This window comes from Myotis myotis, unplaced genomic scaffold (genome assembly GCF_014108235.1).
Source record: "Myotis myotis isolate mMyoMyo1 unplaced genomic scaffold, mMyoMyo1.p scaffold_m19_p_1, whole genome shotgun sequence".
NCBI classification, from domain to species: domain Eukaryota; kingdom Metazoa; phylum Chordata; class Mammalia; order Chiroptera; family Vespertilionidae; genus Myotis; species Myotis myotis.
The window spans coordinates 52,297,090-52,311,911 of record NW_023416313.1 but is presented as its reverse complement, the minus strand read 5'-3'; the positions used below and the strand labels follow the sequence as shown (position 1 = coordinate 52,311,911).

The 14,822-nt window shown below is 38.2% G+C and overlaps 1 protein-coding gene across 2 annotated transcripts in view; it reads left to right on the top strand.

Moving 5' to 3' along the window:
* ANTXR2 (ANTXR cell adhesion molecule 2) overlaps positions 1 to 14,822 on the top strand; it is a 137,243-nt gene that overhangs the window by 69,300 nt on the left and 53,121 nt on the right. The window contains exons 13-16 of one of the 2 annotated variants that reach the window (XM_036337493.1): positions 2,809 to 2,856; positions 4,277 to 4,369; positions 10,976 to 11,143; positions 11,455 to 11,535. In XM_036337493.1, coding sequence (XP_036193386.1) covers positions 2,809 to 2,856; positions 4,277 to 4,369; positions 10,976 to 11,143; positions 11,455 to 11,535 — 390 coding nt within the window. Of the gene's footprint in view, positions 1 to 2,808; positions 2,857 to 4,276; positions 4,370 to 10,975; positions 11,144 to 11,454; positions 14,359 to 14,822 lie in introns of those variants that run through there. The other variant, XM_036337483.1, reaches the window with a different exon arrangement.

Sequence of the window (14,822 nt, the reverse complement as noted above, 5' to 3'; positions counted from 1 at the left end):
TCCCCTCTCCTCCTTTTTCTCCCTTCCACTCCTCTCTCCTCTCCTACGCCCTTTCTCTCTCTTTGTCCCTTCCTCCCTCCTCTTTGCTACCTTTCCCACCTTTCTCCTGCCCTGTCCTTCTAACTTCCCTTCTCTGTCACCCCCTTTCTTTCTTCTCTCTTCCAAAATAGAAACTTAACTAAGTACTGGGAATACAGTGAGGAACAAAGAAGACAAAAACCCCACCCTTATGGAAGTTTCAGTTTTTTGGAGCTAAGAAATGTGATCAACTCTGATAAATGCCAGGGAAGAACAAATAGGCATCTGTAAATATGAAGGGGATCTGCTTTGGGAAAATTGGGGGAATTTGTGAGGAGGGGTAATTTCTCAAAGAATCTATTGGACATAGTGAATGATTTGGTGAAGTCACTTAGAATAAAAGAAGAAATTATAGAGTATGAAAAATTTGGAGCTTCAACTAAAAAGAATGATATACTTGAAAGAAAGAGAAAATAGGGAGAAGAGTTGGCTTTTAAATGAAAATGTTTAGGTTGCTTTTGACTATTGAATATGAAATGTTGATGGATCTGGTTTTCATTGGTTGCTTTTGGACATGCAGGTTGATAATGGTATGAAAGTGCTTCTTTGTTATAAAGGAAATTCACCTATAGCTTGGTAACCTTGACTTTTTATTTTACCACAGCATCATTTTAAATTTTAATCCTCTGCTGGCATTTATTTCAGATCTAACTGTAAGAACTCACAGATTTTTATTTTTCAAAATTACCAAAAAGAACTGGAATTTAATTTTATTAATAAAATAAAATTGAATTAAATAAAAGGGTTCAATAGAAACAACAGCATTTCTTGTAGCATTAAATGCTACATAATGAGTTAGTTTGAGATTCAATTATATCTGTGGGGTTGTAATTATTGTCTGTGTATTTTTTCCTGAGATATACATCTAAACTAAAATTTGAATGATGAAAATATTATACATAAAAATTGAGTCTGTTTTCTCCACTTAATCAATAACATTAATTTTTAAAAAATATATTTTTATTGATATTAGAGAGAAAGGGAGAGAGAGAAAAAAAAACATCAATGACAAGAGAGATTCAATGATTGGTTGCCTCTTGCATGCCCTCCACTGTGGATTGAACCTGCAACCTGGGCATGTGCCCTGACCAGGAATCGAACAGTGACCTCCTGATTCACAGGTCGATGCTCAACCACTGAGCAATAACATTAATGTTTTAAAACACCTTTTATTAGGAAAAGTTTCAAATGCACACAAAGAAAGACTAAAATAATGAATCACCCTTTTCTCCTTTATTCAGTTTCAATTTCTGGCTAACCCTAAACCCAGATTATTTTGGTGAAAGTATCAGAAGCATATTATTTAACTTGGAAAAAATTGTAGTATATATCTTAAAAGGGCAAGCAGTCTTTGAAAAACGTATCCAAGATAATAGTAATACACCTAAATAATAATGATTCCTTGATGATGTTAATTTTTAAACTTATGATTTTAAACTTTTGGAAATTTAGTAACATAATTTAAACATTTGACATTAGATGAAATAAAGCAATTATATTTTCAAAGTTTTTTGTTTATTTGTTTGTTTTTAGTTAGTATAGAGACTTGATATGTACCTGAATGATCAGAAGACACTGGCACTTGGTCAATTATTTTCTAACATGGTGGTACAAAAGTCCAGATACTCCAACCAGAAAAGGTCATTTAAATTAGATGGAGGGGTCTATTTCTCTCACTTAAAGAATTAACCACATAAAATTTCATGAAATAATATATTAAGTAATTGTTCACAGAAAAAGGAATGTTGGCTAAAAAGGCTGGGGAAAGCATATGTTAATTTCCCTGTCATCTCACCCAGAGCAAACTAAGTTTTGTATTGCCAACCTATGAAAAAGTCAATGAGTCATAGCAGGGAGATTTTGCAAGTCAATCCCTACTCTGTTTGAGGGGACATACTGTAATCTAGTGGGGGAAAAAAGTTTGTATTTTGACATTAGAAGGACCACTTAGTGAAGCTTTGTGCAAGGTATTTGACAATTGTTCTTGTTATTCATGTGACATATGAAGCTAATAACATATTTATGCCATAAAGATAGAATGAATGTGTGTGGAGTAGTTTTGTGAATTTTAGGTGCTTTTTTTCTATTTTGCCTAACAAATGACTCCACAACCTTGTGTCTTCAAGCAATAATTTAGTGTCTTCACGGCTCTGTGGAGACTGGCTCAACCAGGAGGTTACCACTTGGTGTTCTCTCATGTGATTGCGGTCAGGTGGCAGCTGGGCTGGAGGCATCAGAAAGTTAGAGAGGCTCTATGTCCAAGAGAGATTCTTCCCTCACATTCTGGCACCTCAGCTGGGAAGGCTGGCACAGCTGGGGGCTGGCCATGTGTCTGTCTCTCACCACCTAGCCATACCATAATGTTATCCTGGGCTTCCTCACAGCTTGATGGTTTCAGGGTAGACATGACATGACAGCAGGCTTCCCCTAGAATGAGTGTTCCAAGGGTGTCAGGGGAAGTGAAAACACTCTTTTGACCTAGCCTCAGAAGCCACATGGTTTCACTTCTACCTCATGCTAGTCAAAAGCTAGTTACAGGAAAGTCCAGATTCAAAGAGAGGAGCATACATATTGGGCAGCGGGAGTGGGTGGGGGACGGGGTGTTAAGGATCATTGGGGACATCATTGGTGCTAACACAGTATTTTACTAATCTAATTACTTTATACACCCTTACTGTTTCCTCTCTGTGACACAAAAGTTTTACATTTAATTTTTTTGTTTCTGGACAGGTTATCAAGGATCCTCCTCCACCACCACCCTCTGCACCACCTGTAGAGGTAAATGAGTGCTTAATAATTGATGTCAGTGTTTTTCAGATATTATCTCCAAACTTGATCAATTACATTATTATTAGATAACTGTGATACCCATGTATTGGCTTTTGAATTCATGAAAATCAATAGTTATTGTTTGTCCTCTTAGGATTTCTTACATGTGCTAGATGAGATCAAGAGTACATAGATTTAATTTGCTTCTTATAGCAATATATCAATAGTTCTTAAGTCACTTATTTTGTTTAAAAAAAGTTTGAAACTGCAAACTGGCAGTTCAAAGATGTTATTACTTTCCTCAAAATGATTAATACAGTAGTCTCCCCTATCCATGGTTTCTCTTTCTGTAGTTTCAGTTACTGGTGGTCAACTGTGGTCAGCTGAGGTCTGAAAATATTAAATGGAAAATTCCAGAAATAAACAATTAAAAATTTTAGTTTACATGTCATTCTGAAGAGGGTGATGAAGTCCACACCATCCCATTCTGTCCTGCCGGGGATGCCTTTTTCCAGTGTATCCCTGCTGTATACCTGCCCATTAGTAGCACAGTAGCTGTCTCGGTTACCAAACTATGCCTCAGTAGTGCAGTGCTTGTGTTCACATAACCCTTATTTTATTTAGTGATGGCCCTAAAGTACGAGAGTAATGATGTTGGCAGTTTGGATATGCCAAAGAGAAGCTCTAAAGTGCTTCCTTTATGTGAAAAGGTGAAAGTTCTCAATAAGAAAAGAAAAAAGAAAGTTGAGGTTGCTAAGATCTACAACAAGAACACCATGAAATTTCCTAATTTATAAATTAAACTATATCATAGGTATGTATGTATAGAAAAAGCATCGTATATCTTAGGTTTGGTACTATCCACAGTTTCAGGCATCCAATGAAGGTTTGGGGGGGAGGGGGGATAAAAGCTAAAAGCGGGCTATTGTACTTTAAATAACTGTTTTTTAGCCAAAAATGTGTTAGCAACATGAAATACAGCATGTACTGTCTTATGCATGTTTAAAGTTTCTCAACTACGTATCTTTTTAGTACAAACTTCACCGAACTCAAACATACACATACTTTGATGCGTTACATGGTTATTGAAATGCTCTCCCAATTTTAATGTTTTATCTTTTCAAATATCAAGTGATGAATAGAAAAACAAAACAAAACAAATGATGCTCATAGCAACTTTTGGTAACTTAGTGAATAAGGGAGATTCCCTGAAATTGTGGAGAGGAAGGAGTCCTCCTGTGCTCTGGAACTCCAGGGGAGATTTATGCCCTAAGCATCCACACATCTACATGTCTCATGTATAACTTGTACTGTGTTTCTTACACATGAATTGCATTATGCAGAAAAATGGCTCAGTGTGAACCAGTCCTGACTAAGCAATATTTTAAAAATGTAATTGAACCGATTTTTAAAAATTGTATCTAAATAGGAGGAAGAGGATCCTCTGCCAAACAAGAAATGGCCAACTGTGGATGCTTCCTATTATGGCGGTCGAGGGGTTGGAGGAATTAAAAGAATGGAGGTTGGTATCTTTAAAAAAATAGAAGCTACTAATTTGGAATATGAATTTCTGGAACTATGAAGCCATGGAAACTGTACTTTTTATAATTCAATATCACAATACATCCATTTTTTTACTTAACACTGGGTCTTTTGCAGATATTCTTTTTCTATGGAATCATCTTAGCCATTTCAAAATTCTCTAAGAAGAACTAACTTCATTAGTCAAAGAACTGCATTGATACCATGTCAGATTTCTAAAGGGCAAAACAAAGTTAGGGTTTTTCTCACTATTTTGGAAAAAATTACTGCAGAGAACATCAATTTTAAAGAAGCCAGCCACTTAAAATTGCAACAATACTCATCTTTGAAAAGATCTAATAGCTATGTGCTATTTGAGGAGAAAAATGTTAAAATATTCAATACTATGGATATGACCTTATCACAAGTGTAGAGGAAACACATGTGAGGCTTTTTTTTTTATACAGCTTTTGGTTACCACTTATGAACAATCATAATTAATATTCAATATCTTTTATTAGACTGCATTGAACTTGTTGACTGACTCAAATTGTGTAATGAACTGAAGTTTAATATTATATTTTAAAAATTAAATGAGGTCTTCTACCACCACATAAATATTCTTCAAAGTGATTAATCTTATATAATAAAACCCTAATATGCAAATCAACCAAACAGTGGAGCAACTGGCTGAACGACCGGTTGCTATGACACGCACTGAGCACCAGAGGGCAGATGCTGCCCCCTGGTGGTCAGTGCGCTCCCACTGTGGGAGCGCCACTTAGCCAGAAGCTGGGCTCACGGCTGGCAAGAGCAGCTGCAGTGATGGGAGCCTCTCCCTCCTGCCTACGCTTCAGGTGGGTTGTAAGGAGCAAGAGGTCCTGGACTGCGAGAGGGATGTCTGATTAGTGGCTTATTAGAGCACAGGCTGGGTTGAATGCCTCGCCCCAGTACATGAATTTCATGCACCGGGCCTCTAGTCCTACTAATAAAAGACAAATAGGGTAATTAACCATACCTCCAATACCCTTCCCATTGGCTAATCAGGGCGATATGCAAATTAACTGCCAACCAAGATGGCGGCTGGCAGCTGAAGCAAACATGAGGCTTGGTTGCCTCGGCGATGGAGGAAGCCAAGGTTCCCCGCCTGCCACGGCCCGGCCCGGCCCGGCTCTGAGCCTGAAAGCAACAGCTCCAAAAGCAACTATGTTTCAATTATAGAAGCTAAACAAATCCCAGATACCTGCTTTCAGCCAGCCAAGGTCTCAGAGCTGGAGCTGCAACAGTGTTTCAATTATAGAAGCCAAACAAACCCCAGATACCTGCTTTCAGCAGCCAAGGCCTCAAGCTGGAGCAGGGCCTCAGAGCTGGAGCCAGCTCTCAGCTCCAGTAACAGCATAGAAGGTAAATAAATCCCAGAATAAAAGAAAAAAAGGAGAGGTTGGGAGCTTCAGCCACCCACCAGCCTGAAAACGGCCCTCAGCCCCTTACCCAGGCTGGCCAGGCACCCCACTGGGGACCCCCACCCTGAAGGGGGTGTGACCAGCTGCAAACAGCCATAAGCCCCTCATTCAGGCTGGCCAGGCACCCAAGCGGGACCCCCACCCTGATCCAGGACACCCTTCAGAGCAAACCAGCCAGCCCCAACCCATGCACCAGGCCTCTATCCTATATAGTAAAAGGGTAATATGCAAATTGACCCTAACAGCAGAAAGACTGGGAATGACTGATCACTATGACACACACTGACCACCAGAGGGCAGACACTCAATGCAGGAGCTTCCCTCTGGTGGTCAGGGTGCTCTCACATGGGGAGCTCTGCCCAGCCACAAGCCAGGCTGATGGCTGCCAGTACAGCGGTGGTGGTGGGAGCCTCTCTTGCCTCCTCAGCAGCGCTAAGGATGTCCAACTGCAGTTTAGGCCTGCTCCCTGCTGGCAAGTGGACATCCCCCGAGGGCTGCCGGGCTGCCAGAGGGATGTCTGATTGCCATCTTAGGCCCAATCTCCTGGGGAGAAGGCCTAAGCCAGCAAGTGGTCATCCCCCAAGGGGTCCCAGACTGCGAGAGGGCACAGGCCGGGCTGAGGGAACCGCCCCCCCCCCCCAAGAGCACAAATTTTTGTGCACCGAGCCTCTAGTTAATTAATAATATGCAATCATTGCCAGCACTGAGCCCTTCACTAGTTCAAATATGCCAGCATCTCACCCCAACGAAAATTGATAGAATTTTTCATTGATATATTACCTTCATTATTAAACACAGATCTTGATATTTTTCTCCTTTAATCTTACTTCTTGATAAGGAATTTTTTTATGTTGTGCAGTCATGGCACATGTCTTCTGTCATATCTGCTTTGTCCCATCACTGCCAGCAGAAGTCAATTAGCTAACTAGCAACCTCAAAACTGTTGCAATTTTCTTTTTTAAACACTTCAATAAATTTCAGATTCCCAATAAAAGTTTCCTCTTTTTAGAATAAATTTCAGTAGTTTTCAAAAAAAGCTTAGGCCTACTTAACATGGTTGTCATTATCGAAATGGTTATTCAAGTCATCTGATAGTGATTGTCACGTTCTTGAGCACATTACATGTTAAAATAATGCACATTATCCATAAAAGCTTGCCACTCTATTGTTGAAATATCTTCGGAGACAAGAACCTCAATTGCCTATAAGCCATGAAAAAGGCAAGTGCTAAAATCTATTAAGTTTGTCTTTTGGAGAGAAGATTGCATCTGTGTTTGCCTGTGGTCAATTGGGAATATCAAGTAGTATGAAGACCATAACTGGGCTAGCTCTTGTTGCTTGATACAGAAGGAAGGTCATTTTCCTTCAGCCTGACTTTGCTATTCTAGCCTTGGAGGGGTGGGAAAGAATGGATTAGATATTCCTTTGTATATAGAAAATACACTTGTAAATAAAAGTGTTACATTTGGATATCTATATATGATATCACAACTTATTTTTAGCTTAGTTAGCCTCATTTCAAAATGAATGTGTAAAAAGATGTTTTCAAAGGGAAAAGAAAGTTTTGACATGATATACCACAAAATGTTAGAATAGTTTTCTCTGCAGTAGTGATTTTCAATTTGTGCTATATATTTCTCCATTTTTTCCTTATTTATTTCACATTGAACTCATAGGGTGAAGTAAAAGTAGGTTTATAGTTCTGAGTATGTGAAATAGTTTATTATTGTATTATTATTTACTAGTTATTGTATTATTTTCTATACAAACAACTATAAATCTACTTTTGCCCAATCCTGTATTCAGAACAATAAATTTAATTCCATTTTGAAATCTACACTTGTAAAATACCACATGACAACAAGATACGTATGCGTTAGTATGTAATATATTAGTATATTTTAGATGAGTAAATAATGTTCTTGTTAAAACTCTAGGAATTATGCCAGATTTTCGCTAGTTCAATATTTCAGTGTTCCAAAGATTGAGATCTCTTTCTAAAGAAAAGCATAGGCATGAGCTGAATAGGTCCTAAGTTAAAGGTTACATTATTGGTTTATGCTCAAGAAAGCCAAGGATTCACACACATTTTTAAATAACTTGTACTTTAAGTTTTAAGCATTATTCTCTTAACATGTGAAATTGTATTGCCTCTTTCCATTCAGTTGAGAAAAACATTATGACAAGAACTCACCCACTTTTAATAATTGAGGTCCATTTTAGCTTTAGATAATTCTGGCTACATTTTATGGTGTATTCCATCAATAAGATGGAAATGGGAGTGAGAATTACAAAAAATGAAAAATTAAATGTGGACATTACAAAGGGGAAATGCAATACCTAAAAATACACAATAAAAATTGAAGTGATCGTTAAACATCATTAAACTTTCTCAAACATGAACTTACCTAAACTTGGAGAGGGAAAACAGAACACGTAATCTGCTTTAAAATTTTGCCTATCCAAACCTGGAAAGCATTTTCTTTGAAAAAATACATTGAACTGGGGAAAGTAAAAGGAATTCTAGAAATTATGACCACATCTGAATTACAGAACAAATCTTCATAACTAATGCTATTTTAAGCTGGTATAGGGATTTTAGTTAGAACTATGGTAATGGAAATTTGCAGAAAACTGGAATTGAGCTGATGTTAATAACAGCTGTTAGAACAGCTGATCCACAATACCTAATGACTTCAAATGTGTGTTTCTGCCAATTCAGCGTGAAACTGCTTTTGTTTCTTTTCTTGATTCTGAAATTGCTCCTTTATAATATAACCTTCTAGTCATCCAAATATGCTCTGAAAATTTTGGAATATTATTGTTTATCATGAAAGTCAAGCAGAGTTGGAAGAACTTAATTATCTAGCTTGTGCTTACTTTGCCAACCCCCCCCCCCCCCGAAAAAATATCCATGTATATGAACTCTGCTAAGTCTCCCTTTGGTGATTTTTTCTTGTTATTCTTTTATCCTTTGTGACCATCTCAATGTGGTCAAACTAAAATATTAAAATGTATACATATACTTGTGTACATACTTAACTGCTTTTAAGAGTTTTAGGAAAACTATAAAGTTAGAGTTTGAGATGAAGTGAGATCGTTTGTTATGTTGTTTGTCTGATGGTGATGATGACAAAACAGCTACTTCATGAACTAACACTAGTAGATTTACATGAAGAATTTCCTTTAGAACTCAGCAACCATATTTCATACATGTAGTGTCTTGATAGTTGAGTTCCTGGAAATGCCACCTTGGGTCAGAACTCTAGTTTAACCAGCTTTGGATTCTTTATCTGAGATTGGTTTTTCAGTGAAACTTGGAGGGAAAAGATGATTACCATGACCTTTGCGATACCAGCTGTGAAGGTTAGGCTGAGGAGCATTAAAATCTATCTTTTCTAAATGGATCTAAAATGGATCTTCTTATACTTCTATTCTGAATTACTTTCAGAGTTATAATACTATATGTTTACTTAACTGCATCTTTTTCCATTTTTTGTTTCTCCCCTTAAAATTGAGACTTTACAACTACAAGGATATGTGTCCTGATGTTAGGGTTTTGTAGTTCAATTTAGCTGTATCTAAAGATTTTAGAAGTCTTAGTTTATCTAGGTGAAGGTGCTGTGATTTGAAAGAAAAGGTCATTTCTCTGGAAGGAGAGCCAGCTATCTAGCTCTAAAGGTTTAATGGTGTTTAAAGCAATTTAACACCCTCATAAAGAACATTCTAGTACCACTGATCACACTGAGAGATACAGATACATTTTGATGAGTCAATAGGGCCCAATTGAAATTGAAAGCCTATTCTAAAACGGTAGTTAAAAAAAAAAAAAAAAGCTAAAAACATCTAAGGAAGCCTTACCAAAAAGCGGGGAATAGTTCTTTCTATAAATAGGGATTATCTGTATTCCAACCCACTGAGGTCATTAACTTTGTAGAAATCACTTAACTCTGCTGAATCAGTGTGCCCTGGACAGGCCTTCCTACTTCTTTCTAGAGCTTCATTTATGTTACCTCTGTCATCTTTGGTAATGCCCTTGGCTTTGGACTTCTCCACTGCTCTTGGTTGGATGAAGCCTTTTCTAGGGGCTGCATCTTGTTCACATGCTCAAACATGAAAAAGCTGAGCTCAGATTTAGCTCTTATTTCTTGTTCATTTTAAAACAGAAAAAAACAATCGGTTGACCCTGTGGTTTTTCAATGTCCAGAATTTTCAGAGAACAAAATTCCCTAAAATTTGTGGAAATCCCTGGTGTTTCTGAAACTTTCTTTCCATAACTGAGTTTTTTTCTTCAAAATTTGTCTTCCTCAATGAAAAACTGTTCTATCAAGTAACCATACTCAGATGAGAACAGGAACTAAAGACTGAAAGTTACTTTATAAAATCAAGCTTTACAAAAGTAAGGAAAAAACATATATAGTTATTTTACTTCTGAAGAATAAATGTTTAAACCATACATTTTGCCTCAATCAAACTTTATGAAAAGTTTGGAAGGAGCTGAACTCCTTTGTGTAAAATACATTCATAAAATCCAAACCTATTTGAAACTTAATAACCTATTTCAGACTATCTGCATTCAAATCTCTGCCCTGCTACTTACTAGCTGTACGGCTTTGGGTGTGTCACTGAACCTCTCTGGGTCTCAGTCCCCTCATCTGGAAGGCAAAATACAGTATCTCATTGCATTTTTATATGAATTAAATGCAGATGGGCACATAGTAAGCATTCAATAAATTGTAATTACCATTATTATCGTCTATTTTCCTCAGTGCCATCAGTATATATGGGTATGTGTTTAGCTGGAAGAGGGCCCTATCCGATTAAAGAATAAGATTATAGACTATCATGCATTATGAACTAATTCCTTATTTGAAACAATGGAAAAATGGTTGCTTCAAATTTTAATTAACTCTAGATTTATACAAAGGGCCTTTTATTTTTATTTTTTCTGGGATCTTAATGTTAAGACCATAAGTAATGGTGGTAAACCTATTAAATCTCAGAAGAGGGGAAATTTAGAGTTAGTCTACTAACCATCTTCTTTTTACTCTGAAGTGGTGAACTGAAGGACCATTGGTTAAATCAGAACTTATTTTTCCAAGACACTGTATGTCTGAGATAATGTTTTCCCCTTCGTTTGAAAGGTTCGCTGGGGTGATAAAGGATCTACTGAGGAAGGTGCAAGGCTAGAGAAAGCCAAAAATGCTGTGGTGACAATCCCTGAAGAAACAGAGGAACCCATCCGGCCGAGGCCACCTCGACCCAGGCCCTCTTACCAGCCTCCTCAGACAAAGTGGTACACACCAATTAAGGTATTGCCCAAGTTTTGTGTAATTTAACTGAAATTTCCCAAAGAAATTGTAACTCTTTTTGTCCTCCCCACCCAAATCTCTGAAGGAGGATCCAGGTCCATCACATAGCAGACATGCAGTCTGCATTATAGCCACTGAATATGTTCTCAGCAACAAGGACCTCCTCTTCTTATTACTTACTTATTCTTTATTTTAATTTATGAAAAAAGTGAGAGTAGTGATTAGGCTGTACCATCTTCATTTTAACTCATGTATTCAGCCAATAAAGGTTGCGTGTTTTCCTTAGGAATTTACAAATATGTTCCCTTTAGGGTCGGCTGGATGCGCTCTGGGCTTTGTTGCGGCGGCAGTACGACCGGGTTTCCTTGATGCGGCCTCAGGAAGGAGATGAGGTTTGTATTCGAGGATGTGTTGGGAAGGAGCTGACTGCATGGGTCTGTATAATGAAAGTGAAATAATAATAATCAAAAAGAATTTAAAGCCCTCGGTACAATTGAGGAAGGAATTATCATTTCCTATTATATACGGTGCTTAATAAATTATCTGTTTTTAGAATACATCTTCAAGATGCAGTTTAATAAGTCCCTTTTCAAGTAATACATAAAAAAGTATGGCCCATTGTACACTTGCTTTAATGAGCACACTCTTTGCTTCAGCCTTTGACTTGGATGACATCATGTTCTGAGGTTTCATCCATTTGGGAGACAGACTCCAGGTTAGGAATTGAAGTCTTTCTCTAGCATTTCCTAGCAATGAAGATTGGAGAACACGCCTCAGAGCCTCTATTTCTCGGTATAAATATGTTATTTCCCTGCCTCCAACAGTTGATGAATCTAATTTGTTAAATATTTGAAAGTGTCTTTGAAAGCATTATAGAAATATATACACACATACACATATGTATAGAAATATACAAATACACATACACATGTGTATGCATTTTCTCTACCAAGTAAGCCTATTTGAAGCTTTTTTGTTTTTGGAGATTTGTCTAGAATTCCTCCAGTTTTACAATTTCTTTAATATATATATTAGCACTATTTGCTATTGTATCGATGTAGAAAAAAAATGTTTAAAATCTTTTGATATGCAACAATAGTGAGTTTTGTTGAGAAACACACCACTGTTAGTGGTAACAACAGTGTTTTCATTATGTGTCAGCACGACCCTGAACATCATTCACTTCAGCTTCAGAGGACTTCGGTTCATTCAGGTGCAATAAGCTATTTTTTTTTTTTAAGGATAAATAAGTGATGAGATTCATATTTATTTTACAGTGCCAAGCTAAAGTTATATTTAGTGTTGTATGGTTCTGTCGTGGTATTTAAAAGACAAAAATGTCTAAATCTTACGATTTTACTCCTATGAGATGGGGGTGATTTCAGAAATATCTGAGTTCAACCATTTAGGAAATCTAATTTGAGAAAATATTCCTGGAATATTCCCAGATCATTTACCCTTTGCTAGTACCACAGGTAGAGAGAATGAGGTAGTTTTTGAAGCAGACGTTTTCATTACTAGACTTCTGTGGCTAATAGAGTGGTCTTATATTTAATGGTACCTCTGTTTAAATGTACACATGATTTGGAGTTCTGCTTCTGCAACAACATATAGCAACTCTACTTATCATTCAATATGCTAGACTTTCTCTTCCTCATGTTAGACATTAGTTCATTTGTTCAATAATGTAAGTGTTTGGGATTGCTAACACTGAAGATGTATTGGCCAGCAAAAACAGACAATGCTCTCAGCACTCTTGCCAATACTTTATATATTCTTTTAATTCCCATAATTAAAATTTATTTTTCAGTCTTTCAAAATTCCTATCACTTTTGATTTAATTAAATAATTTTTATTATAAATATGTACAAGTAATGGCATCAGGTAATACTAACCAAGGGGGCAGGTGGTGTACAAACTGTAGCTTTTGCTCTTAAGAAACCTGAAATTTGTTTGGGAACCGAGACATATACATATATAAATAATGTTTACTCCAGAATGTGATCTTGAGTGTATACAGTAAGAGAGATTAAATCTTCCTTTTGGAGGAATTTTGGATGCTTTTTCAAAAACATAGGCCTTATGTCTTTGAAAAAAGGTAGGATTTCATCAGGTGGAGTTAGGTAGAATGAGCATTTCTATTGACGAAGCTTCATGAGCAAAGTCTCCGAGGCAGCCAAGAATACTATCATTTGTGGATTACTAGGAAGTTTGGAGGTTGGAGGTTAAAACCAGAATAGGTTGGGAACAGAAGAGATCTTTGAGTTTGGATAAGCTGATATATTTGGTTTTTGAAAGGATACATTAGTCTCGTTCATTCAACAAATATTGAGGTAGTGCCTAACATGGACCAAGATGTCCCAGTGGCAGGGCTCTTTGTGTTGGATTTTCTTGGTTAGCCGGGAAATCATTGAATGAGGTTAGTGTTGGAGTTGTTTTGATTGCATTTTTCCCCCCATATAAATTGGTGAATAACATTTGCACATAATTTTGTTATTTTCCTGTACTCATAAAAGCTGGTGTATGTTTACTACTAAGGATACTTCTTATGAAGTATTTGTTTAATGGTGTAGGAAGTGTGTGTGTGTGTGTGTGTGTGTGTGTGTGTGTGTGTGTAAATATAAAGCAATCTGTATGTTATAGGAATTAGGTAGGCTTTTGGAAAAATATTCTAGTTGGAATTGAATGCAGTTTGTTTTATATTGTCAGGAAACAAATGAGAGTGCTTTCATTTCCGAATTTTTAAAGGAAGGAATAGTCTTTTTCCTTAAAAAAGGAAAAAGAACAAACCTTATGATGTTTAAGAAACAGTAAAACACAATTGTTTTCAGGCCGTGGCTGATGGCTCCAATATAACAGAACCTCTGCCTCGTCAGCGGCACGTTTCCTACCTTGAAAAACAATCTTGTCATTTATTTATAAGTTGTTTACTGCAGATTCTGCCTCCTGAGAGTTCAGTTTAATAAACAAATCAGCGAACGTAGCACTAAACCCAGAGTCACGCACACTTATTCTGCAAGTCAAATACTCTCCTTTCATGACGCGGAGGCCGCACCGGGCTCATTTGCAGAATTCACGGCTGAATTGAAGTCCTTGATCAAGTCATTGAAGTTCAGGCATAAAGTATCAAAGCGGCGCGAGCCATCCCCGCGTCCCTCGCTCCCGCTCCCTCTCTGCGCCGCCAGCTCCTGCCAAGGAGGCGGTGCGTTCGCGGGCGCCAGGCGCGGGCTTTGGGCTGCGCCCCCTCCGAGCCATGCAGGTCTCAGCGCTGGCGCGAGGGCAGGGCCGCGGCCAGGTGTGAGCCTGCAGGTTGTCGCCGACATCTGTTTGCGGCGGTGGCGGCGGCCTCCCCAGCCGCCAGCGAGCGGCCGCCTTGCCAGCGGAGGAGGCTGAGAGCCGCTGGACCGTTTTGGTCTCAGCCGCTGCCTGGAGGCCCGAAACACCAAAGGTAGGAGCAGGGGTGGACACAGCTGCGCTCCCAAACTTGCCTTAGGCACAGATACAGAGATCTAATGCGGTTTGACTCCATTGCGGTGGGGAGACCGGGACAGAACGCCGCTTCAGAGACGACCGGGCGCTGCAACATCTGCCGCCAAGGTTCCCGGGAGTGAGGGGGACAGCAGGTACCGATCGAAGACTCCAATAAACAACCTCCACCGAGCGGGGACTCTTTTGAAGG